General features: G+C 53.6%; 2 protein-coding genes across 6 annotated transcripts in view; one reads left to right on the forward strand and one right to left on the reverse strand.

Moving 5' to 3' along the window:
- Positions 1-27,076, reverse strand: part of SSUH2 (ssu-2 homolog) — a 121,470-nt gene that overhangs the window by 86,886 nt on the left and 7,508 nt on the right. The window lies entirely within an intron of this gene.
- On the forward strand, positions 544-11,786 carry CAV3 (caveolin 3). Its single transcript, XM_004456432.4, has 2 exons — positions 544-921; positions 10,138-11,786. The coding sequence occupies exons 1-2, from the start codon at positions 808-810 to the stop codon at positions 10,477-10,479; spliced, it is 456 nt and encodes a 151-aa protein (XP_004456489.1). The 5' UTR covers positions 544-807; the 3' UTR covers positions 10,480-11,786.

A 27,076-nucleotide genomic window follows, 5' to 3' on the forward strand; every position in this document is an offset into this window, starting at 1 on the left:
GCAGAGCCAAGTGGCCTCCACTCCCCTCCACGCCACGCAGCGCCCTGTGGGCTCACACAGCGAGAGGGCAGAGAAGGCGGCGGCCCCGCCAGCGGTCCCCTTTAGCCCCCTCATTCCTGGTCCCACCCAGCACCACCCCCCAACTCCCCAGGAGAAAACCCATAAATGGCAAAACCTCGGGAACAAACCAAGCTACCAGACAGCAGGGCACGCACAGAGCCCCCGGGAATCCCTACCCGGTGGCACTCCCCAGCTCCCAAAGCCCTTTCACACCCACCAACCCATTTCTGCCAATCCACAGGGGCAGGCAGAGTCCCAATTGCTATCATGTCCCCATTTCCTAGTGGGGACACTGTGGCCAGGAGAGGTGACATGTGCCCGAGGTCACACAGGCAGCAAGAGGCCGAGCTGGGACCCGACCCCACCTCCCCTCCTGGGCCGCTCCGATGGCGGGCAGGGGTGGGGCAGGTCCCAGGGGCCCGTCTCCCAAGGCAGGGCGGGCCACGGTGACACGCGGGGCGTGCCAGGCCCTCGGCTGTCGTGGGAGGTCTGGCGCCCGGCGGCAGCCCCCTTTAAGGAGCGTTGGGCCTTGCAGCCGAGCTCCAGTCTTAATTTTAGCTTGGAGGCCTGCCACGGGCGGCTTTAGCGAGAGGCAGGCTGGAGTTATGCGGGACAGCTGTCAGCCGGCGCTGGGTGGGGCCTATTTAGCCGGCAGGGGCCCGAGGCTGCCGACTCCGAACTGGACTCCCGGCTCCTCCGAGCACTTGCAGCCCCCGCCGGCCACGAGGCTCCTCCCGCGGGTCCGCGATGATGACCGAAGAGCACAGGGACCTCGAGGCCCAGATCGTCAAGGATATTCACTTCAAGGAGATCGACCTGGTGAACCGAGACCCCAAGAACATCAACGAGGACATAGTCAAGGTAGGCTCGGCCGGTGCCCTCGGCCTGCAGGCCTGCCCAGCCCGGGGGAAGGAGTCAGCTTTGCAGGGCATTCAGGTGCTTGGCCGGGAGGGAAATGCCACCCCAGGCTCGATCAGCTTCCCCACGAGAGATCTCCTTGCTCTGCCTCCCCCGTCTATGAAAAAAAAAAAAAAAGGCTTGTGCAACCCCCAAAGTACCTCCTGCATAAACGGAAGTAAAAACAGATCACCCCTGCAGTCTAGGCATTGCCGGGGACAGGGAAGGCAAGTTGCAAAGCACACCCCACCCTGCTCCTGTGAAGCTCTGTGTGCTCACCCCAGGCCCTCGTCTGGAAGGAAGAGGAACGGGTGGCCAGGTCGGGCTAGTTCCCACGCCAGGGGCATTTCTGCGGTCTCCACAGTGGGCGCAGGGTTAATCCCCAGGGGGCAGCTTCCAGCAGGGCCGGCAGCCCCCCCCGAAGGGCCCGTTCACTGCCCAGAGCACTGCCCACACCCAGGGCGGGGGTGGGGCGGCCAGCCCTGAAGCTCTCAGCCACACCCCAGAGGCCTCCCGAAGGGCCTCCGGGGCTGTCAGGAAGGCTCCCAGGAGAGTTGTCCAGCCTCCCAGGAGACGCCCGAAATCCAGCCTGGGGCACACAGGCAGCCTGGCTGCTCCAGGCCCGCACCCTCAAGCCACCCCAGGGTGAGGGGCATCTCTACAGTGCGGTCCCTCTGGCGGGATCCCCTCCCCACCCCCCGCCACCCTGCAGGGGCCTGTTAAAGTGCAGGTGCCTGGGCTCCCACCAAATGTATCTGAATCTCAGACCAGCACTGTCCAAAGGAAATATGATGCAACCCGCACATATAATTTTAAGTTTTTTAGTAGCCCCATTAAAAAAGGGGGGGGGGGAGAAAAAGAACAGGTGAAATTAATTTTAAGGGTATTTTTAAATTTGACTCCTTATTCCCAAAATAGTTTCATTTCAATGTATTATCATGTAAAAACAACTATCAATGAATGACGGTACAGTCTTCCTTCCTTTTCAAAATTACACAGCCAGCAAGAGGTAGAGGGGACATTTTATCCTTACAGTACATCTCAATTTGGACTCTAAGCCTTCACCAGAAATCCGTGTTCTGTGTTTAGATTTCATAAAAATGTATAGTTGAAAACAGAGTCTCATGCCCACATTGCTCCAAACAATTCAAAAGTTTTCCAAGGACAGACCTGAGCATCCATTTTGACATCCTAAGAAATAAAATTAAAACGTCCTCAGGCACCTGCCACACTGCAGGCGTTCAAGGCTCAGCCTCTGGACTAGACCGTGTGGTTCCAGGGCCCCTCTGCTGCCGCCCTCCAGCAGGGCATCTCCCTTGCTGGGTAGAGTCGAAGCTCAACTCCAGACTTTAAACACAGCCAGGCCCCTGCCTGCTGCTCCTACCTCGTCTGCAGCCCCCGACCCAGGCATCAGCCCCACCAGACTCAGTACCGTGCCTCGCCAGGAGCGCCCGCCTCCTCTCCTCCATGTGCCAGATGCCCACGCAGCCTTCGAGGCCCCTTCAAATGCCACCTCCTCCTGGAAGCCTTCCCCAATTCCTCCAGGCCATCTGCCGTTCCCCTCTCCACGTCCCCACTTCCCCCGGGGATGTGCCTCCATCGTGGCAGGGGTGGGGACGAGGTAGTTACAGCGCAGTATGAAAAGTGCTGTCCCGGGAGAATGAGGGAATGCATTTTGCAAGCTACACAAATGTGAAGCATGATCAGGAATGGTTTCTGCAGTGCAGCCTGGAGGGAAGCGTACTGGGCTTGAACAGACCTGATCAAATCCGGGCTCCTCTACCTACAAATGATGACAGGGGAGCGGATGTACCTCAGGTGGCTGAGTGCCTGCTTCCCATGTACCAGGACCAGGTTCGATCCCTGGTACCTCCTAAAAACTTAAGACCAGCTCTCACTGGGGAGCAGATGTAGCCCAGTGGTTGAGAGCCCGTTTCCCATGTACAAGGTCCTGGGTTCAATTCCTGGTAGCTCCTAAATAAATAAATAAATAATAAAAACGACAACACCGGACATATAGCCTACGTTTTCAGAACCTCCGTCTTCCCTGGTAAAATGGGAATAATATTATTTTCCCCATGGGGTAAATGAGTCTCAGAGTGGCACTGTGCAATTGAAATCTGTGTAAGGACAAAATGAAATAAGGGCACTGAACAGGTCTAGCCCAGTTCCCGACGCACAGGCGGGGCAGGACACACACAAGCTGAATGAGAACCTCCAGAAGCCTGCAGCCTGGAGGACGTGAGAACTAAGCCCTGAGCCCAGCCTCCACGCCCAGGTTTCCCCTGGGTGGTCCCTGGGGGCTGCTGGGGCATGGAGAAGAGAAGCCCACGAGAAGGCAACAACAGGTGGCCAGAGCAGAGGTGGCTCATGGGTCGGCTCAGCCAGGCTCCGGGCCCCGACTTAGAGGGGCTGACGCAGCCTCCCCTCGCGGCTGAGAGCCCTTCCCCCCAGAGACCCCGAGCCTCAGGAAAGGTCACGCAACGGCTAAACAAAATGACCTAATAATTTTATTGAGACAGGACTGTTAGTGGGTATTTATGGGACATGCCTCGGTTTGGGGAGCTATTTGGCTTTTTCTTTTAATGCATGAGAAATGAAAAAGGTTAGAACTTTAAACAAGGGTCATAAAATGAAGTTGAATAAATACCGCCAACAGGCCCGAGGAGACTTCAGGTTTATGTAACGGTCAGTTAAAGAAAAGGAAGAAGGAAGACTGTGACTGGGGTGGGGGGGGGGCGGGGAGGGGTCTGTCTGCAGCTGCCAGCCTCAGCTTCTTTCACTAACTGGGGAAAGGAAAAGGTAGGGCGAGGGGGGAGGAGGAGGGATGGAGGGAGGGAGGAAGAAAGAGGGATGGAGAGAAGGAGAAAGAAGACAGAGGTCCAGGTAAAGGCTGGAAGCCTCAGACAGTGGTGCCTGCCAGGGGTGGCTTCACATTAGTGACAGGTTCCACGTGGGCTAGGATGAGGGACACAGAAAGAATGCGACGGAGACCCACGTTCTGGTCCCAGCCCAGATGCTAACTTGCTGTGTGATTCTGGGCAAATCCCTCTCCCTCTCTGGGCCCCAGTCTATGGTGCAGGCAGAGCCAAGGTGGAGAAGAGAGAGACCCGGTGCCCTCTGCCACCAGCTGGTGAACTTTCACCCAGAAAAACCACGGAGGAAGAATAAGAGATAGATCCACGTGGCTCTGCCTGCCCCCCAGCCCCCAGCTGAGGGGGGAAGCTCCCTTTGGGCTTTACAGTGTCAAAACTTGCCCAAGCAAGGCCTGCTGTGCCCTGGAACCAGACTGGGAAAATGATGGCTCAAGGCAGAGGGAGAGCAGTGGCAGGCAGGCCCCTGACTGAAACTGCAGGTCTCCAAGACTAGTGGTGGGACCCAAGGCAGGGCCTGAAGCTCATAGTGTTTAGAGCTGCGGAGCCGGGGAGCGCAAACCCCATTCCCATGTCCACCCCACCGTCATCGCCAGCACTGATTCCAATGGCCACTGAGCACCTACTGTGCCCCAGGCACCGTGCTGTCTCAGAGGAGATGCAGGTGAACAAGAGGGACCCACTGTGCGTAAGCCCCCAGGCCAGGCTGGGTGGAGGTGGGATGCCAATGAATGCCGAAGGGTCCAGGGCTCTCAGTGGGTACACCTGAGGCCCCTTTTCCTTCAGCCCCAAGTTGTAAAGGCTCTAGCCCCTCCCGGAGGAATGCCTGCAGGACCCCAGCCCCTTCCCCAACGCCCTCCTCCCCCAGGGCTCAGGGCTCTTTCCTCAAGAGCCCCCTCTGTTTCTGATTCACACTTAGTTCCCTGGGCCCCCAGGGGTGGAGCCTGGCGTGTCTGATAGGTCTACGATCCCAGTCCCTCCCCCACCATGCTAGTTTACACACACACACACACACACCCTCCAACCCACACCTACCACAAACCCCCTCCTCCTCCGAACTAGCCCTGCCCCCTGCTATTCAGCTCAGGCTAATAAACGCCAAAGGAACCAATACCCCTCAGTTCTACAAACTCTGCTTCCGGTTTGGGCCCACCTGGAACATCCTGTTACACAAACATGAGACTTACCTGGAGTTTCTCTTGAAAGGCCTTCAGCCCAACAGAGAAGCTAAGACAGGAATAAAGATCACGTCAGGGAGACCGTGCTAAGTGCCCTAAGTTAGGGCCCGATGAAACGTCACAGGGGGTTAGGGGAGGAAGAAATGACATTCATCTGGGAAATCAGGAATTGGCTTCTTGGGGTGGTAGTATTCGAGGTACATAAAAAATGAAAAATTTAAACGTGGAAAGGGAGCACAAGCTTCCTAAGAAGAGGAAACCGAATAAGCGAGGGAAAGGTGGTGCAGAGTTAGAAAAGGGAGGGCCATTTGTTGCCAAGCCCCATGCCTATGCCTGTGGCAGACATTACTAATCAATCGCAGCACTTGTCTGGGAAGCCACACACCATGAAGCTGATGGAGTTGGCACAAGAGATGAAACCTCTTTGCTGTTCTGTCTGTAGGAAAATAATGAGCTATCCTATTGGAATAGGTCAAAGCATCTGAAAGGGAATTTGGGGGCCAGAAGGCAGGAAGGGCAGGCTGAGGCTGGATTTCAGAGGGTCATTTAATCTAACAAACATGGACAATTTCTTCCTTTCGGAAATACCTTCTGTCAATTACCTCCAAGAAAGGCTCCAGTGAAGAATTCACACTGAGGTATTTATGACTTACCAGTGTTTTGGGGACACCTGGATGTCAACTATTCTAGTGTTTTTAAAAAAATAGTCCTCTTTCTGCAGGAGCTTGTTAAATTGCAGATTCTTGGGTCCCACCACCAGAAATTCTTCAGCAGGGCTGGTGAGCCACTCCCAACCCCCCACCCCACCCCTCATGACTGTTTTGAACTTTCAAGCTTGAGTGTCAGCAAATTAGTCCCCTTTGTCCTAGAGAAGAGAAATCTGGGGTCCAGAGATTTTACCTGTATTCTCTGAAGACACTCTTTTAGTTACCTATTGCTGTGGCATATTCATTCCAAAATTCAATGGCTTAAAGCAATAACCATTTTCTTATCTCTCACAATTCCCTGGGTTGGAGGCAGTTCTGGTCTACCCAAGGGCGTCTGGGAGGGCTGCAGTGAAATGGCATCTGGAGCTGCAATGAGATGGGGCTCTACTGAGTTGGAACATTCAAGATGGCGCCTCAGCTGGGATGGCTCAAAGGCCGGGCCTCTCCCTCATGCGGTTTTGGGGCCTCTCCACAGGTCTATAGAGCAAGGCAGTTGGGCTTCTAACATAGTAGTTCAGGGCCCCCAAAAAGCACAAGAGCAGAAGCCTCCTTAAGGCACAGCACCACATCTCCCATTCTGGTGGTTAAAGCCCAAACTCAGTACGGGATGAACCACACAGACACACACAGCGAGCGGCACGGCGTACCGAGGGTCATCTCTGGAGGTGAACTCACCACCCACCAGCAGTGAGCACCCACTCCAACCTGCACCAGGCTTCTCGAGGGCTGAGCCTGAGAGCCGAGGGCTGGAAAGGAAGAGCAAGAGGGCGAGGGCCAAGGATTCCCGAGCCACTCCCAGGGCTTCTTCCGGCAGGGTCCTTGGTCTCTCTCACGGTATGGTGGTCTCTTCCCAGCTCCACTGATAGGAACCCAAGTCCCTGTAAGCCCCAGCCCTGGTGCCCCAGGACCCCTTCGAGGGTGCTCTGGACCAACTCCAGATAATCCCTCCCCATCTCCTGACCCTCGCAGCGGCCTGTTTCGTGCTCTGGGCCGCGGCTCCTGCTGGGTCCTGGCCGTCGTGGCGCCCTGGCCCGGGAGCCTGCAGAGGGAATTCAAGCCCTGGCCTCCCCGCCAGGCACACTGGGCCTGCACGGCTCTCTGGCCCCTCACACACCATGGGAGATAGTGGTTCCTTGTGAGATTCCCAGCCAGAAACTGACGCCTACAAGGCCAATACGTTATGGTTGTTAATTCCCATTATCCCAGAGGGTAGAGACCTCTATTATGATCATTATCACCTATTATAACAAAAGAAGCAAAGCTTTGCCTCTTTAGGCTTTCTTTGCAGCTATCACCTTATTTTAGCTTCCTATTTTATGGCTGGAGGACCAGTTTTATTTTATTATTCCAACCTGTAGTACACTGATGCTTTTGTAAAATACAATAAAAAGCAATGGCTAGAAAAAATGAAATGAAAAAGGGGTGCACAACAGGAGCACCCGTATTCTTTATTATTAGATTAAAGAAGATGTAAAATTACTGTCAAGTTTCCACAAACATTTCTAAATGCTTTCTCTCAATTTCTGTACCTAAGTCGTTGGAGGCCAGCCAGGGTCCGTGGACCACACTTTAAGCAGCGAGGTAGAGGGTGAGGAAAGTGAACCCAGGGGGTTAAGCCACATGCTCGGGTCTTTAGGCGCCACAGCTAACTCCACTTCCCCGGGATCTGGGTCTAGGGTTGATCCAGACGCTGAGAGAGGAAAGTGCATTGCCCCCAATCACAAGGTGACACAGTGCCAAGTGGCGGCTGTCCCCTGCCCAGAGCCACTTCTCCCACCAGAGATGCCCTCTCGAGCGGCCAGGGCCTCTCAGGGCCTCAGCAGCAGGCCTGAGTCAGGCAGCAATCTGGGGGAGGTATTTTTGACTGGGGGGGGGTGGCTGCCTGCCGCCCCCGCATCCTCAGGCACCTCGGGCCTCTTGGGGACGGCGGGGGCTGTGTTGGCTGGTTCCGATGAATCAACTGGCTCTCTTTTGCCGCTCCAAAAATAAACAGGCCAGAGAAGGGGATGCCGACCAAATGAGCAGCAACTACACCGACCCCCCTGCACCCCACCGCCCCTCCCCGCAGCTGCACATGGAGCCCGAGGCTCAGCCAGTGGATTCCATCCCCGCCCCGCCGCCGCCCTCCAAGAAATCGCCATCTCCCCCCCTCCACTCCTGGAAACTAATTAAGAAATGAAGTCACTGTGTGCTTTTGATAAGCTGGCATGACAGCCCAGAGCTGCCTGAGCCGGGCCTTATAAATATCTCCCCAAATGCTCAACTCTCAGATAGGGGTTAGGGCAACAGCTGCCTCCCACCCCAGCCCATCCTGCTGATGGTACCAGAAGATCCGATTCAGAGAAAGTGGAATGGATGGCGTGGACAACGCCAGAAGGCCGGCACAGGATGTCAGCCCAACGCCAACCTATGGCTTCTGTGGAAAAATGATCATTAAAAGACACAGCAGAGAGATCCTCGGTGTGAGATTATTACCACGGGGAGAAAGTGAGGAACAGCAGGACGCCATCCATCTCAGCGGCTCACACACACCGGTGGCTCCTGGAGCCCCAGAATTAACCTGCTTGTGACCTGGGAAGGCAGCAGGATTTCCGAGAGCTCCTTTGGGGCTTTTCGATTCTGAGGTGGCTTTTATGGCACTCCGGAGGCCCAGACACCGCTGCCTGTCCCCACGTCACCGACAAGGCAGCTAAGACTCAGTGATGCTACATGACATCACATAGGAGAAGGGAGCTACGAGGTGCCCAATGCAGAGCAGGGACTTGGGAAAGGCGAGGGAAGTGGGGCTGCGGGTGGAACCTGCCCCGACAAGTTCAAGTCCTCCCCACCGGGCTGTGGGGGTGAACCGTTTGTAAGCAGGATCTTCCAAGATGTCATTAGTTAAGGTGTGGCCATATGGAACCCAGGATGGCCAGAGTCCTTAGGAGCAGAGGAAATGTGGACGCTGGAGGAGGAGGAGGAGGAGGAGACACGTGGACTGGGTTAGGGACTACCAGCAAGCCACCACCAGAACGCCAACACCTTGACTTTGGACTTCCCACCTGCAAAACCCCGGATAGAACAGATTCCCATTGAGCCAACCAGACCATGGCCCTTCATTACAGCAGCCCTGGCAAACCAGGGGCTTGGCTGAAAGCCACCTTTTTTATCTTTAGTCCACTGATTTCTATTTCCACCCCATCAGTCACTGAGCCCCAGCATCCTTCCCAGCCTAGAAGGTGGGATGAAGAGGGCACGGGGAAGAGGACGGCCTGAGGTCCCTGCCTCTTCCACAGAGTTCTTCTGCCCAAAGCAGTCACTCACTCAGAGATGAGACACTTTTACTAGTCAAAGAGGCCGGTGCCAGGGATGGTGTGAGGCTCAGTGTGCGCAGCCGGGATCCTAAAATCTCTCGAATCTGTTAACTAATCTCTAGCTCACTGCCATCCCCCAACCCAAGCCACCGCCATCTCCTACCTGGACCCCTGCAGCAGCCCCCACCTGTTCCCCACTTCCATTCTCAGGCCAACTCCTCTCACCTCCTCCACTGCCAGCAGCCAGAGTGAGCTGCACAAAACTCACATCTGAGTGCCAGTCCCCCAAGCGGGAGCCGGCAAAGGCTGCTCGCGCCATTATTGCCCCACCTTGCCTCTGCAGCCTCACTCCGGCCATCCCTGGCTTGCACCTGGCCTTCCAGAACCTTCTCCAACTCACCCAGGTACACGCTGTCTATCCCATGAGGTCCTAGCAGCTACTGCTCCTTCTGCCCCAAACACTCTTTTCCAGCCCACAGCCCCTTCCTCTGTCTGGCTACCTCCAGGTATCAGCTCAGCTAGCTGAATCCTCCTCCAGGAAGCATTCCCATTCCAGTCTGAGTGAAATATCCCTCTTGGGGGTACAACCTGTTCTTCCCTTACCTGAGCACCTACAACTCTAGGGTAACTGCCTGCTCTACACCAAATGCCCCGTGAGGGCAGGAAACTTTGGTTGTTCATCATCATATCCATAGGCACTCAATAAATTTTGGCAGGATGAATGACTATCCAGCTCCCTTAGGATCATAAAAGGAGAATTCGAGAGCTGCCGTTCTAACTGTGCCTCTGACTTGCTGTGGGTTGTAAGTCGCTCAGCTTCTCGGGGTGTGTTTATCCATTAGATGGACAAGGGGCAGTTGGATGAGCTCTTTGCGGGGCTCCTCAGTGCGGCCCATGGACTAGCTGCAGGAGCACCCCAAGTATCCCCTGGGAGCCTGCTAGAAATGCAGACTATCAGGCCACATCCCAGACCCACCGAGGCAGAGTCTCAGGGGTGAGGGCCAGCCACCTGCGTTGTGATAAAGCCTCCAGGAGATTCTGAGATTGCCCCCAAAAGCTTGAAAGCAGTCCTAGAGAACTGCGGTTGGTGGGGGCTGTGACTTGAGGAGCCCCCTTCCCGCCCCTGCAGGTGGAGTTTGAAGACGTGATCGCGGAGCCGGTGGGCACCTACAGCTTCGACGGCGTCTGGAAGGTGAGCTTCACCACCTTCACGGTCTCCAAGTACTGGTGCTACCGCCTGCTGTCCACGCTGCTGGGCGTGCCGCTGGCCCTGCTCTGGGGCTTCCTGTTCGCCTGCATCTCCTTCTGCCACATCTGGGCAGTGGTGCCCTGCATTAAGAGCTACCTGATCGAGATCCAGTGCATCAGCCACATCTACTCCCTCTGCATCCGCACCTTCTGCAACCCGCTCTTTGCCGCCCTCGGCCAAATGTGCAGCAGCATCAAGGTGGTACTGAGGAAAGAAGTCTAAGGCCAGGGGTGGGGGGACGGTGGCAGGGGCGGCGGGGCAGGGGGAGGCAGGCCGTGCTGGAGCGGCTGGGGAGAGCCCTTCCTCTGTAGGGATGGCTCAAGTTCCCCCACGACAGGTGCACACGGTTTAGGGAAGGCAGCCATGCCGGCCCCGCCACGCAGATGCACACGGCCCCCCGCGCTGCCCCTGCCCCACCGCGACACAGCCCACCGCCCCGGCTGAGGGAAGATCACTTGCTCAGAGGGCTCAGAGGGCAGCTACTGCAAGTCTTTGCATTCACTTGTACTGTAATGGCAAAAAACCAGCCCTCAGTTCCCACCCGGGGTCGCCCTGTCCACGCACACCCAGGAAAGCACCCAGAGACTGCTGGCGCTGGGAGGGCGGCTCCAATAAAGGGGTTTGGCTGCATTCGGGGAATGCTGTGTTGTTTGTGCCCCTAAGTTCACTATGTGCTCTGATCCGCTCCAACACTGTATTTCAATGTCCGGGAAAAGTTGGTGGGCCCTTCCCTTGGCCAAATACAAGGACCAGAAGAGTTTGGTTTTTCTTGGAGTTCTTGTTTGCTGAGCTTTTGTCCTCCACCCTCGTTCCTTGAGAGGTTGTTTCCCACTGATGTCTGTTGCTCCTGAGTCAGGCCAGTGGAGGACATTTTCCCTTGGGTCACCAGGGACTGGTGAGCAGCACTGGGTACCACTGAGGGACAGGGCTTGGGTTCAAAACTTCCCTGAGGGAAGCGGACTTGGCCCAGTGGTTAGGGCATCCGTCTACCACACGTCCTTGACCCATGTGGAGCTGGCCCGTGTGCAGTGCTGATGCAAGTGCCATGCCACGCAGGGGTGTCCCCACGTAGGGGATCCCCACATGCAAGGAGTGCACCCCGTAAGGAAAGCCGCCCAGTGCGCAAGAAAGTGCAGCCTGCCCAGGAATGGCACCGCACACACAGAGAGTTGACGCAGCAAGATGACACAACAAAAAAACACAGATTTCCGTGCTGCTGACAACAACAGAAGTGGACAAAAAGAAGAATATGCAGCAAATGGATGCAGAGAACAGACAACTGGGGTGGGGGGAGAGAAATAAATAAAAATAAATCTTTAAAAACAAAACAAAACAAAAAAACCTCTCTGAACCTCCAAAGCCACTGGCACGGCCACTTGGCACATGTACATCTTCAGCCCTAAGATGTGATGAGGGCAGAACATCCAACCCCCGCACATCTGGACTCAACACAGAAGCAAAAAACAATCGAAAGGGCGTGCTTCAAAAAAAATCCTAGCAATCTTCTGGTCTTTAGGGCTACTTTTTCCCATGTACGTTATCTTAAACTAAATCTTTTTTTTAAAAAGGGGGGGGAGGGACTCCTGTGGTCAAATATTGATTTAAACGCCACATTTATCTCTGAGAGATTTTAAACAGACGTAAGATCATTAAAGGCTCTGATGAGTCCTGCAATAAAGAAACCTGTTTAGATCAGTACCCCCCAATCCTATTTGTCCAATATTTTTCATGCAACACTCAGTAAAGCCTCAGAGAATTAAGGTTCCACAGAACATGCTTCACAAAAAGCACTTCGCAGGTTTTCAGAAGCATCGTCTCATCAGTGCCTGGCTAGGGGGCCCTTGGGGAGCAGCATGGTGGAACAGACGCATGGACTGGGTGCCAGAACGCAGGCGGCCTCAGTCCTAGTCCTGCCTCTGCTCCCAGCTGCAGGACCCGCCTGTTTTTTGTCACCCATAAAACGGTCTCTAATGTCCATTTCACATTTCAGCTCTAAAACTGCACCCATGTTTTAATTTTTTCCCAACCTCTTACAGAATCATTGAACATAGAGAAACATTGAAAGGATTTCCAGGAACAACACCTGTATACCCACCCAGGGACCACAAGGGACATTTTGCTACTCCTGCTTTATCCCAACTCCAGCCATCTATCCATCCCTGTAGTCAACCACCCAGCCCATCCTTTCATGCATTTGAGAGTGAGCTGCAGGTATTGGCATGTTACCTCTAAACACTTTATTTATCCCTTGTCTTGGCAGGTGAGAAAAATTACAGGCCAGAGAGGTTCGCAGATTTGCCAGCAGGCACACAGTTAGCCAGGGCAGGGCTAAGCTCTTCCCTCTACCCGGGGCTCTTCCACGTCAATCAGGGGGCCAAGCGGGCACAGGCTTCTCCTGCTGAAGAGAATTAAGGCAGACATTCCTTATCCCCTCCTTCAAGGGTCTGCCTGCCCTTCCCGAAGCATCTTGAAATCATGAGGCCAGTCGCAGACTTGGGATCTTGGGCTTTGCAGAGATTTTCACCATCAGGGTGCTTGTAATAGCTGGATCTGGCGATGGCGCCAGTTTCTCAAGCTCACTCTCTTTCTCTGAGGACAGGTAATTGGCAAGTGCTCAATTACCCACGAAGTACACAAGAGCTAGAGAAAGGACACACAATTTAAATGCAGATGTGCCTCAGAAGTTCTCATCCTTGAGAAGTAGCACACAGAAAAACACTTTGGAGGTGGAGAATGGGCCAGAAGGTGGAAGGGTGGAGTTTCTGTTTCCAAAAATCCCTCATATTTGCTACATAAGGATCGTCCGGGATGCTTGTTTAAAAATGCAGAGTCTAGGGCCCCAGTCCCAGAGTCTGAAATTGCATCATGGGGCCCAGGACTCTGCATTTTAAGACAAACTTCTTTGTGATTAAATGTGTGCAGATCACCACAAAATCCCACTTTAAGCAGTATCTTTTAGGGTCCCTTGTAGCTGATGATCTAGACTCCTATCATCTTCAGAGTCACTGTGGCACACAGTGGATACGGCTGATCAGACCTGAGGTTTGTTCCCAGATATTAAAACACCTTCTGACAGAACTCAGAGAAGTGAGTTCACTTGTGACCTCAGACAGTGACACCAGGTCCCCTGTCCACTCCTCGCCACAACCCAGATGCTCCTTTGTCAGAACCGGGCAGATACTCTGCAAACCTGCAAGGAAATTCGAGTCTGCAAGCCACCGGGGATGGTCACTGTTCTTGGGAGAGAGAAAGCGGGCAGGGGCAATGTTTTTATTAAGTGCTCCTTTTATAAAGCAGTTAATGAAGCAGGCATTTCATTGTCTGCTGGACAGATACCACTCACTGCTAGAAAAACACACACGGAGGTCACAGAAAGTCATCACAGCAGAACAAAATTAAGGACTTGACATTCTGCATTACGTGCCAACGTTGCACTGCAATTAAACACCAAAATTATTCAGCACTTCGAACCTGGGATCTTCCTAAAAGGCACCTGCATTGTTCTCTTATGCTTCCTGCCATCGTGGCCCACAGACCCATCCCAAGAGGAGACCAAATTAAGGGACGGAATTTCTTTTCAGGGCCTAAAGAAACAAGATGTAGAGTCTTCAAGTGCTCACGGGCCACTCTTGACCACCAGAACGATGAAAGAGTCCAGATGAAAACTGGCATCTCCAGTTTCCTGGGACCTGCAGCCGTGCGTTAGTTTCGTGAGCAGGTTTCGGAGTTGTGGGAAAGGATGGCTTGCAGGCCTCAGGTGTGGGGTCTGGTGGCGGAGGACAGACACTGAGCTCCAGGTAGTGTTTTGGAAACCTCGCAGGCATTCTTCTGGGCTTTGGTCAGGGAAAGACTAAGAAACAATCTGCTCAGGATGAGACTGGGGGGTGGGGAGGGCAGGGATAGAGCCAGCGGTGCTGTTGGAATCCAACGTTCCTCGTTTGCTCTTGAGCAAGGTATCCTCTAGAGTTTTCACACAAAGAGAACGAGGAGAGCATCCCAGTCTGTTCCAATGCCAAGGAAAAACAGTTTTGCAACTCTGGGCTTCCCAGGGAGGTTGTGCTGCTGCTCAGAAAATCTACCAAGGGGAGCAGATGTAATTTAAGTGGTTGAGTGCCCACTTCCCGTGTACGAGGTCATGGGTTCGATCCCCAGTACCTCCTAAAACAAACAAACCAAATAAAAAACCAACTTTCTTTGGGGAGCACATGTAGCTCAGTGGTTGAGCACCTGCTTCCCATGCACGAGGTCCAGGTACCTCCCAAAAAAAGAAGAAAGAAAGAAAATCTACCGAGCCTCCTCTCCTAGATCCCACTGGCCTGCTGGCTGCAGGGATGGCAACTTCCCTGGGAACACGGTGCCTGCGCCCTCTCTGCTCGGCTGTGAACAGAACCCCACCTTTGCTGCATGTGGACCCAAGTTCCCAGTGTTCCCGCGTGTGGGGACTGAAACCCCAAACCCGCATCCTGCTAGCTTCCCGAAGAGCAAGGCAGGCTGGGATGGGACTGAAAGTGCGGGTCGCAGCTACGCTGGGTGGCGCTCTGAGCACAAATGATATTGTTTTCACTTAGTACTGAAGATCTGGTACAGAATTCTTAGGATTTGAAAGTTGACATTTAGCACATGCCTCTTTCTAGCGCCTGTGTGTGTGCGTGTCTGCGTGCTGCGTGCACACGCGTGGACCTGCAGCTGTGGAGGAGGAGCAGGAAGGCGTGTTGAAAGAGAGAGGCTGTGCAGACCTGTGGCCTTGGGGAAGTGCTCTTGTTGTGTCCCAGCAAGTCCAAAAATATCCCTGGAAATAAAAAAGGGTCAGACCCTGGGCCCCAGCGGGCCACTGAGCCGGCCATTCCCAGCCTATGAACCTCTATCTACACTGTCCTATACTTAACGACTAAAGGTATTTCTTGGACGTGTCACTGCCCTCATGGCTGACAGAACATTTGAAACGTATATTTCCCAGGTAAGAAAATCCTCCGGAGCCCCTTGGCAAGTTTGTAACAGTCACCATCTCCAGAGCCCTCAAAGGATCGGGGGTGGTATTTCTACCGACACTTGTGGCCTAACTGGATACACCAGCTCTTCTAGGGAAATGAGTGAGAAAACCACAGATCCCTCCAAGAGGGGCAGCACACAGCAGTCAAGTCTCTGGGAGGCCAGAGATTCCAAGGAATTCATCCATCAAACTGTCATTCCATTAATTCAGTTTTAATGTCATTTTTATTTTTTAAAGTGCATGATGCAGTGGTGGCTAGTATAATCACAAAGCTGTGAAACAATCACCTCTAATTCCAGAACTTTCAATCCCTCAAAAAGATACCCCATAGCCCTTAGCAGTCACTCTCCATCCCCCCCACCTCACCCCAGCACCATTAATCTATGTATGTCTCTAGAGATTTGCCTATTCTGGACATTTCATATAAATAGAATTATCCAATATATGGCTAGCTTCTTTCACCTGGCATAATGTGGGTCAACCACGTTGTAGCATGTATCAGAACTGCACTCCTTTTTATGGCTGAATAATATTCCACTGTGTATACAAATACACCACATTTTATTTATCCATTCATCTGTGGATGGACACTTTTATATATCCATTCATCAGCTGATGGACATTTGGCTATTATAAATAATGGTGCTATGAGCATTTGGGTACAAATTTTCAGTTCTCCTAGGTAAACATAGGAGTGGAATTAATGTGTCCTGTGATAACTCTATGCTTTTTGAGGAACTGCCAAACTGTATTCCAAAGCAGGGACACCATCTTACATTGCCATCAGCAATGTATGAGAGTTCCATTTCCTCCACAACCTCATCAACACTTGCTGCTGTGCATTTTTTTTAGTACAGCCATTCTAGTGGCTATGAAATGGTATCTCTTTGTGGTTTTGTTGCATTTCCCTATTGGATAATAATGTTGAGCATGTTTTTGCATGTTCACTGGTCATTTGTGTATCTTCTTTGAAGAAATATCTATTGAAACTCAGAACACTGAGCTTCCTGACGACAATGGGTCACCAATCCTCTACTTGGGAGCCAAAAGATACCAGAGTGAAATTACAGGTCCAGGCCAAACCCAACCCCGCCCTCGCCCAGGAGAGCAGTGGGGTCAGGGGCAGGGAAGTTCTCGTGGAAACCCAGGGGAGGTCCAGGGGGCTGTCTGATGACTGAGCCTCCCTATCATCTTCCACTGCGGAGACCACTCCCCACCCCATGTCGCAATCTCCCACCCCCCACGCAGGCTGCCCAAGGTGCGGACAAGGTGTGGAGGGTTTCAAACCGGCAGGTACCTTCCACACGCAGGTCCCTGGCCACCAGGGGGCGGGCTGTCCCCGTCGGCACAAGGAGCCCGGGGAGGCGGTTCTGCCAGGTGGGGGTCACACCGTGGGCGGCTGGGAGCTGTTCCTCTGGCTGGAGCTGCAACGGCTCAGGACGAAGGTGGACGAGCTGCTCTTTTTGCTGGCGCTCGTCTCTCCGGGCCGGTTGCCCTTCAGGTGGCCAAAGGAGCAGCAGAGGAAGTGCTGCACGAGTTCGTGGAAGAGGTGGCCCGTGAAGAGCATGTAGATCCAGGGGTTGCAGCAGCTGTTGAGGCTGGCCAGGAGCATGACGATGATGAAGGGCGAGGCTGCGGGGCGGGGGCGGGAGAACGGGCCATCGTTACTGGGCATCCCCCAGGCGGCAACGCTCCCAGCCCTATCTGCCTCAGCCATCGTTTTCCTGAGCAACAGCCCACACAGGTGCCAGGTGCCGGGCCACAAGATGGGGCACTGCAGTGGCAAAGTTTGCCCTCCTTCCCTTCCCGTGCCCTGGGCCGGCCCTCAGCCCACCCTCCGCCGTGCCCTGGAACGCTAGCTCTCCCTGCCCTCTCTGTCGTGGAAAGTTTCCCTCAGCAGGAACCATGCTTGTCAGGGCTACCTGTTGACCCCCACTCACCCAGCAAGTACTGCGCACCTGTTCTCAATACATGGTCCAGGCTCTGTGCGACCTGGGTTTGCATTTCAGCCCTGCTGTGGACAAACTACTTTAGCTCCCCAAGCTTCAGTTTCCTAAAGTTTTTACATGGGAATGACAACAGTCCCCAACCCTCCCAGGGATGCCAGAAGGATTCAAGAGTGCCTGGTACACAGAAGCCTGATAAGTGGCCGCTTTCTCACTACCGCGTGCCAGACCAAAGGCTAGGCACCAAGGACACAAAAATACACAGGACCAAAGAGTAGCACCTTGATGTGGGTTCAGTGGGTACACCGAGGAGGGGGCAGCTCTGAGAGAGAATGGTGGGCGGCCTCACAGGAGGGGGCAGGGGGTGCTTTTGAGTTTTCCCAGCTGAGAAGGAGAGGAAGGAAGAGAGGACTGGCACAGGCGAAGGTCTATGGTAGGAAAGAGTAGGGGAAACGGGCTTGGCCCAGTGGTTAGGGCGTCCGTCTACCACATGGGAGGTCCGCGGTTCAAACCTCGGGCCTCCTCGACCCGTGTGGAGCTGGCCCACGTGCAGTGCTGATGCGCACGTGGAGTGCTGTGCCATGCAGAGGTGTCCCCCGTGTAGGGGAGCCCCATGCGCAAGGAGTGCACCCCAAAAGGAGAGCCGTCCAGTGTGAAAGAAAGTGCAGCCTGCCCAGGAATGGTGCCGCACACCCGGAGAGCTGACACAACAAGATGACGCAACAAAAAGAAACACAGATTCCCATGCCGCTGACAACAACAGAAGCAGACAAAGAAACAAGACGCAGCAAATGGACAACAGGGGTGGGGAGGGAGAGAAATAAATAAATAAATCTTTTTTAAAAAATAATAAAGTGACAGTAGGACCTCCATAGGGAAAAAAAAGTTACACTAAAAATTACCTCAGGTGCTGTGCAAGAGCTATATCCAGGGTTCAATGAATTTCCGGCAAAACAAAGGAGCAGAAATCAAGTTCAGGACATACCGTGTCATAAATTCATGCTTAAGGGGAAAGGGGAAAAAGTCCTAATCCCAGAGACTCCAGGCAGAGGGAAAAGAAATGTGGGGTCCTTTCAGTGGTCTTAGAGTTGGTGGCCTACAGACATCTCCCTCCAGCAAATGACACCCAGGCAACATCTCCAGGGACACTTAAGGAAAATAACGTAACCAGAATTTTGTTCCCAGCCATAGTACTTCTGAATGAAGGCAACCACGGGAAGCCTCAGAAAATCCACTAGTCTTATGTCTTTTCTGCAAAATATCTTCAAAACATGACTCCAGCATTTAAGGACAAAGTCCAGGGAAGGACTCTAGGGATGCTAGAGTTACAAGATCTAGACATGACCATCGATGCCCAGCACAGAGATGTCCATAAGCTAAGTCTCCAAGCACTGACGGTACAAGGGCTCTAAGTCTAATTCAGTGGTTCTCAAAGTGGGTCCCTGGGCCAGCAGCAGAGAACTTATCAGAAACACAAATTCTCAGGCCCCACCTGAGAACTACTAGGCCAGACTCTCTGGGAGTGGGGCTTAGCCATTTATTTAATAGGTAACTCTGATGCACACTTAAGGTTGAGAATCACTAGTCTAACTCATTGGTGCACCTGTTGGAACAAAAGGAAACTACAACAGACAAAAAACAGAAATCTTGCAAAAGACAACTTTTACAAAGCAAAGGATGGAAATTGAAAGCTTAGGCTAAAATAATAATAGAGAACGGAAAAGTGAAAGAAAAAAACCAGTCTTGCTGAATCCCTTGCTTTCTATGAAACAATGAAAATATATTTGCTTTGATTTGGTAGAGTAAGAAGATGAATCTAATTTTAGGAACTTCTCATGAAATCTTTCGCCAGCAAAACTAAAAATCACCAACAAGACTCAAACAGAATGCCCTCAATATCATAATTAAAAAGATAGAAGGTACAAAATCAACCTGTAAAAGTCAAAAGTAAACTGTCAGTCAGAAAGAAAAGAATGCAGGGGTACAGAACTATGAACTGGGAGAGGAGGGGGTATCAAAAACGGACTTAAGCCTTGGTTAGAAAGGCATCAAACTTTATCTACCCATTTATAATTATATGGTATAATCTTACCTATTCATTTAACCTACTTGCTTCACTCTTTAAATTTGGCTCTTTTAACGTCTTCATCCCATTTTTTAAAAAACAGAAACTATACAAACAGCAACAGCTAATGAATTCCCAAGCAGCAAGGTGAGTTCTTCTACCTCCAAGAGCTGGGGCCTGGTTGGGGGAGTTGGACCCTGACCTCCTCCCCCCTTGGCAGCCAGAGACAGAAATGACAAGCTTGGCCCAGCTCCTCGGGGAATGGATAACCTTCTCTAAGCTGAACCCACACTCATTAAGTCACCAAATGCTGGGGTACGCTTAGACTTTTTTTTTTCAGGTACCAGGGCCAGCGATTGAACCCCGGACCTTGCAGGTGGGAAGCCGGCGCTCAGCCACTGAGTCACGAGGGCTCCCCTGAGTTGGTTTTTCTGTTTGTTTGCTTGCTGTTTGTTTTTAGGAGCCACCAAGGACCCAACCCGGTACCTCCACGTGTTTGCTTGAGCCACATCCGCTCCCACACTTGGATGTTTTTAATTTGACAATATCCAAATCATCCAAAGACACGCCGTGCCCCAGCAGTAGAATGTCAAGCCTCTAAAGTCAGCAAAGAGGAAAACTACTAGGTAATAAAAACGGCGCTCTAGAGGACAATTTCAAACGGACCAATGAAAGAAAGCCCTGACGTGAGAAAGTCGGGGAGCGTTCAAGGACTGCCAAGGGGCAGGAGGAGAAGGGCTGTTTCACAGCAGGAGAGGCTAGGAAGATGGTTGAGAGCCAAGATGAGGAGGATCTTGAGTCCAGGCTGAGTCTGAAATTCACTCCAGAGGCAATGGGGAGCCACGGATGATTTCTAAGCTGGCCAGTACCCAATTCCACCCTAACCTGCTGTCTGCACGTATTGTTTCTTGTCTAGGCCGCACATTGCCCTTTCTGTGGCTAGAAAGGTTTCACTGCTACAGAGAGGCCAGAAAAGAGCAAAGCACATTTCACAGTGGCATTTCCAGGAGCGTAGGACAACGCCTGCATTGATCACGGCAATCACCACTCAAGCTTGCACAGAACAGTGTGGTTTTCAAAGCAGCCGTTATCTCCATTTTATAGATGAGGAAGTAAAACTCAGAGCAGTGACTTCCCCAGGGCACGCGGCTACTCCCCCTCGGCCCCTTCTTCAAAGTCATGAGATCTCATTCCTCTGAAAAATAGGTCGGCACTGATTGAGGTGTGTCAGGCTGGTTCCAGTTAGTGAATCCTCCCGATCCCAGAGCAAAGAGCAGGCCTGCACAGGGGCTGGCGGGCAGTGGCCCACAGGGTTTGCCTGGAAGCGGACGCGGAGGAGAGCGGAGCACACTCAGTGCCCCACGGGGAGTAAGCAAGCACTGCCTCTTCCTGACTGGTCCGGAAACCCTGGTGGACCTGGGAAACACATCACCTCGGGTCAGATGTACCCCAAGCTGGGGGTCCCCAAACTACAGCCCATGGGCCAAATCTTGCCTGCTGCCTGTGTTTGTAAATAAAGTTCTTCTGGGATGCAGCCGTGCCCATTCATTTACATACTATCTATAGCTGCTTTTGTACTACCAGGACTGTGTAGCTGCAACAGAGCCCATGCAGGCCCTGCATGCTTAAAATATTTAGTGCCAGCCTTTGAGCTAGATGCCTGTAGGAGGGGCAGAAAGTAGGAGGGAGAAGGAACCGAAAGTGGGGGGGGGGGGGGCAGACCCTCAAGCCAAGCTCAGACCACTCCCCCCAGACTACATTCAGCGGAATTGGGGGGTACCTTTGCTTTGGAGTCTTCCAGACCTGGGCACAAATCCTGGCTCTGCCTCTCTCCGGTCAGCTGTGTGTTTTTGGGCAAGTGCCCTCACCTCTCTGAACCTCAGAACCATTGCAGGGTGTAATTAGATGAGGCCATAAGCTCTTCATGCTTCCAGGCACTCAATAACCACGAACAGTTAAAGTGTAGCTAGTGGTGTCATTACTACAGTATGAGTATGTGTGAAAAAATACATCTTATTTTTCCACCAATAGCAGAGTTAGAGCCAACACATGCGAAACAAAGGGGAGAGGCCACTCCCTGGGCTGGGGTAGGTCTTGGAAGCTGAGCCTGCCCAGGGTGTGGTGCCCAGGGTGTGGCACCCAGCGCTGGACCCACTGGCTGAGCTTCTAGAAGTTGCACTGCCACATGGCCATGTCTGCTCGGATGGCCCTTGGGCTGAGAACGTCACCTTTTATACAGGTTCATGTACTAGCTCAGAAGGTTCCACCACCATGAAGCCTCTAGAGCTGATCTGCCCTTTTCACGTCGCTTGTAATTTTCGATGGGTTTAAAAAACTGAAAAGATCTTTGGGGAGGACAAGGGGAATGCCCGGATTCCACAAAGTCACGGGTGTGCTGGAGCACAGATGTGAGCTGACACAATATCGGCAGGCCTTTATTTCATTCTATCAAACCTTCGCAGGTTCCTGCCCCATCTTCCCTGCAGAGCTCAGGTACTGGGCGGGTGGTGGAAAGTGCTGGATCTGCTGTAGCTCACACACCAGCCCGCACAGCCCAGCTGGGAGAAGCTGCTGCTTCCCCACCCCTGCTGACCCATCCTCTCGCCTCTCTGCTCACCTGCCTGCCGGCTGGGAGTTCTGGGCCCGCGCCGCCCTCCTGCTGTTTGTCTCCCGAAATCCTTAGGATGTTTGTCTTCCTTCGGAAAACACCCAGTCCCTGGTAGCCGCTCGGAGGGGCGCTCAGTGAAGAGGTGAATTAGATGGGGTGACCACCCCCAATCTGGGTCTGGTAGGTTTGTGGTGGATGCTGTGATGCGCCACCCCCCCCCCAACCGATGTCCCCCTTTTCAGGAGGGAAGCACGTATTCACCTGGCCACCGTGCTGACTGCTCACACTCGCTCCTGTCAGGGCACTGCCGTAGCCAGAGGGCGCTCCTCAGGCAAGGGTTCCCCCTTTACCTTAATTCAGGCTTCTCCCAAGGGCAACCCCAGCTCCCGAGCTCCCAGGGAGTCGGGAGCTCCCAGGGAGTCGGGCTGAGGCCTGCGCTGCAGCAGCGGCCCAGCTCTTCTCCCTCTGCCCCGTCCTGCTTCCCTCCCATCCTCCCGGGATTTGATCCCCAGATCCCTCCCCCAAGCTTTCCACACGCAAACCTCCTTCTCAGAGTCTGTTCCTCGGGAAAGCGGACCTCGGACAGGGCTTGCGTGTAAATGTTTATTATGAATACCTGCAGGTCATCACCCACCACACACCGTGAGTGTTGTAAGCGCAGCAGGACGCCACGCTATGGAAATCCAGGGGAAGTTTCTGCTCACTCTGGGGGTAGAAGGCGGCTGGGGAAAGGCAGCAGAAGAGGAAGACTGGGTCAGCCAGGAAGGACGTGAAGGCCAGGCAGGGAGAGGTGGGGAGGCGGGCATTCCTGGGACTGACCCAGCCTGGCTCCGAGGCCCGAAAGGACGCGGTGCATTTTAGGAGCTCTGAGCGTGTCTGAGCCGATGTGGCCACCGAGGCTGAAGAAGCAGGTGGGAGCCAAACCGCAGAGGGCTTTTAACGCCACGCCAGGAACTCTGGGCTTTAGCACACAGGCCACGGGGGCCAAGGACTTTTAAAGCAAGGAAAAGACAGGGTCGGAAATTCGTCTGGGAAACTTCCAAGCCAGAAGGAGAAACGACGGAAGCAGACGGGGCTCCTTCTCGTTCCTTCCTTCCATCAGAACCTCGAGGCTAAGACTCCCTCCTCTGGGTCCCCTGCCGCACTGTGCACGGCGTGAGCTGGTACCGAGGAAAGGAGGACCTGGGAGTCAGAACTGCCAGGCACCCGAAGCCTGCAGCCACTGCCTCCTCTAGGGTCGAGAGACAGCCACTGAGAGGGGAGCCGAGGCCCCGGGAAGCTCAGGCTCAAGAAGGCAGGGAGGGCCGGGAGCACGAGGTCAGAGGCCAGCGCTGGGGCCTGAGCCCCCTCGCGCCTGGTCATTCTCCAAGCCCTGCCACCTTCTGAGTCTTAGGTTCCTCATCTGTAAAACAAAGGTCACAAGGTCCGTAAAACAAAGACTCACAAGGTCATTGGGAAAACGGAAGAAATAACAAAAGTGTAAAAAGGTCTTTGTGAAGAACAAACCAAGTGCAGTGATTATTATTAATTATTATTATTATTACTATTGTTGGGTATGAGATGCGATCAACTAGCAGTCATTTCTTAAAGTCCAAGGTTCGGGGACTCCTGATTCCAGGTCAATGAAAGAAACTGCCCTGAGCCCTTTTCTCCCTTAAACACACACACATACACAGAGCCCTGGGATTACACAAGAAAGGAACTCTGTGGAGAATCCATTTTGGGAAAACTTGTTCTGTCAGTGACAAACGAAATGCAAAAGGGGGAGCTGCTCCAATCCTGGGCGAGAGCAAGATTTTAGGGGCTCACTTGAAAAGTCAGTTGTGATCATGTGTCTCCCACTGCCTCCCGACCTGGCCAAGAAGGGGCTGCATGCCCGGCGCTGTAAGTCGGCTCTCGTGGGTCCTCTGGGGAAGGAGGAGAGCGAGAGGGTGGGAGGCACTGGTCCAGGGGTTCAGCGCCCACACCTGCCTGTCCGGGGGCGGCCCGGCCTCACGTGTGTGAAGGAGAGGAGATCACCCCTCCCTCCATCCTTTCTTTCTGTTTCCATCCGTGCCGGGCTCAGGGGCCTAAGCCTGCCTGCCAAGTCCCTGCCCTCCAGAGATTGACAACCTCGTGGTGGCCAGAGGGAAGTAAAAACCACTGCCATGTCAGACGGGGAGTTAGGGCATTTGGGGGAGGGGCCGGCGGGGGCCAGGCTGGCAGGGGGTGATGCCTTAGTGGGGGCTGCTCGATGACCCCGGGGGCCAGGAGCAGAAGCGGCCACGCTACCAGGAGCAAACGCCACCTGCTGGGCAATTCTGCCTGCAGGAGGCAGACACCGCGCTGTATTTCCACTCAGAACCGTGATTCATGGAGGGGTGGGAGGCAGAGGGCCGCGTGGGCACGGCGTGAGGCAAGATTCCGGCCCGCCACCAGCCTGGCTTTGCTCAAGGCTCAAGAACGCCCCTGCTCGGATTTCCCTGCACTCCCTCCGCCTGGTCAACCGAAGCCCAAATTAGCCCAGAGCAGCTGACGGGCAGCTGGCCACCAGCTCCCCGGGCTGTTTTGTCACCGAGGCCATGAACACGTTGCGCAGGCAATTCAAAGACACGTGTGAATCAAGTCAAACTCATCAGTTTTGACAAGGGGCCCTCTCCCTCTGGAACCGGATGGCTTGGGACAAGACCTCCTCCACAGCCTACCAGGGTTTCGGTTCTAATCCCCTTTTAGGAACTGTGTAGGGATTTGGAACCCGTGGCCTAAGTAAGGCCTTTATTTTTAAAATCACTCTAGAATTTATGTTTATACGCAGTCTGAATCCTGATGTATATTACAAGAGGCCTTCTTTGGAAAGAGTACAGTTTTACAAAATGGGGATTGTCCTGGAGATGACGGATGTGCGATCACCTGGTGATGGTAAAGTAGGGATTAGGTGCCCAATCGGTGGGCTACAGAGTTTAAGGTGGGCTTCCACCCTGTCCGTGCTCAAATCTGGGGACATGGTGGGCGCCGTGCGTGGGGTCTAAGGAGGAACTACATCTAGAAGCAAAGGGCTCCTGAAATACCAGTCCTTCCGCGCAGGGAGGAACGACAGGGCCCTGCGGACAGTGTGCGCCACAGGCGCAAGGCCGGCAGTGGGCTTGGTGAAGAGGCCGCGAAGCACACAGGAGAGCCTTGCTGCTCAAAGCGTCACCACTGGGCCAGCTGCGGGCATCGTCCGCGTGCTCGTCAGAAACCAGACCCTGGGGCTCCGCTCGACACCTACGGAATCAGAATCCGCTTTTGTACCAGATGCCCAGGAGGCTTGTGTGCCCATGAAAGTGGGGGGAGCATCCCTCCAACAGGCTCCGATTGTACAGACAGGAGACGGGAGGACAGATAATCACGTTACTGTCTGATGAGCTCAACACGGAACGCCCACCAGCTCCACTCATCCGCAAAACCCCCTTCAAACGTTGCTTCCTCTCTGAAACCCTCCTGCGCTCCCAGAGAGCTAGAGTCAACCAACGCCTGCTCGGGGCACACATCCCACTTAAAAAGCATCATCCTGAGATTTAATCCAGGGGTTCTTAACCAAGGTTCCACAGACCTCCAAGGGGTCCATGGAAAGATTTCAGGGGGTCCATGAGCTTGAATTAAAATTCAAAAGAGGGAAACGGACTTTGGCCCAGTGGTTAGGGCGTCCGTCTACCATATGGGAGGTCCGCGGTTCAAACCCCGGGCCTCCTTGACCCGTGTGGAGCTGGCCATGCACAGTGCTGATGCGCGCAAGGAGTGCCGTGCCACGCAAGGGTGTCCCCCGCGTGCGGGAGCCCCACGCGCAAGGAGCGCGCCCGTGAGGAGAGCCGCCCAGCGTGAAAAGAAAGAGCAGCCTGCCCAGGAATGGCGCCGCCCACACTTCCCGTGCCGCTGACGACAACAGAAGCGGACAAAGAAACAAGACGCAGCAAATAGACACCAAGAACAGACAACCAGGGGAGGGGGGGAAATTAAATAAATAAATAAATCTTTAAAAAATAAATAAATAAATAAAATAAAATTCAAAAGAAACATTCTTCTGGGGACATGTTGGTGCAGGTGTGATATAATTATTAAATAATACACAGCATAGTGTGGACTTAATAAGGGGTCCATGGTTCTCACCTGACTGGCAAAGAGGTCTGTAGAACAAAAAAGGTTAAGAACCCCTGATCTAACCGTTAGTTATGTTTTTAACCTCTGAGGACCCTGTCTTATCCGTGGCTCTGTCCCCTGGCCACTAATGGAGAGCCTGGAAAAATAAGAGGAGTCCAATAAGGTACTGAATTGAACTGAAGCATGAAATTAGCAGACAGGCCGCCCTGGTGAATCAGCCACCACCACTAGCTCGTTGGCAAGGCAGAAAGACAATTTCCCTGTTCAGTGATAGGACAAGGTGGCTGGAACCAAGTGCAATTCCCTCCAGGGAGAGGATGTTCACACGCAGATATCAAGGTCAGATGGAGAGAACGGGAGAGAAACCGAATTTGCAAGCAGGACCCTCAAAATGTGAGGAGTGGGCCAAGGAAGGCAGAGGCCCGTGCCACTGAAGACGCTGGCAGAAGGGCAGGACGCACAGGCTCCAAGCAGAGCCACGGACTGTATGTGGGCCCCGCGGCTGGACACTGAGGGTGGCCTGGAGGCACCCACCCTTCCCCACACAAATAAACTGCAACCCCTTTGCTAAGCCTCCCAAATGCCTCCTAATCCTGTACTCAAAACTCTCAGCCTCCCCACCCCACTCCCACTTGCACTGACTTATACCAGCACCTTGACACTTCCTGAAGTTTCTCTCTTCATTTGAAGGCCAGCCTTTACTGGCACTTAACTATGGGCTCACTTCTCCCTGCCCACAGCCTAAGCCCTATTCTTAAGCCCAGAAAACTGAGTGCAGGGAGGCTCAGTCACCTGCCCAAAGTCACAAAGGGCGAGCGTGGCAGATCTGCACCGGCCGAGGGGGCAGGTGGGCTCCCAGACCACACCTGCCTCCACCGTGAAACGGCCCTCGTCACCTTTCCTTCTCACCAGCACCCGGCGCTGCTGCCATCCGAATGACTACACGCTGGGACACGAGACCCTGATGTGATCCCGCCAGGAGCTGGGGGTGCCTCTTCTGGCGCCCTGTGAGTACGCCCAGATCTCGGTGACCAACCTGGGCCTGAGTTTCCCACGTTTATGCAGGTCAGCTGCTGGCCACAGGAGGACAGTGT

This window comes from Dasypus novemcinctus, chromosome 26 (assembly GCF_030445035.2).
Source record: "Dasypus novemcinctus isolate mDasNov1 chromosome 26, mDasNov1.1.hap2, whole genome shotgun sequence".
In the NCBI taxonomy this organism is placed as follows: domain Eukaryota; kingdom Metazoa; phylum Chordata; class Mammalia; order Cingulata; family Dasypodidae; genus Dasypus; species Dasypus novemcinctus.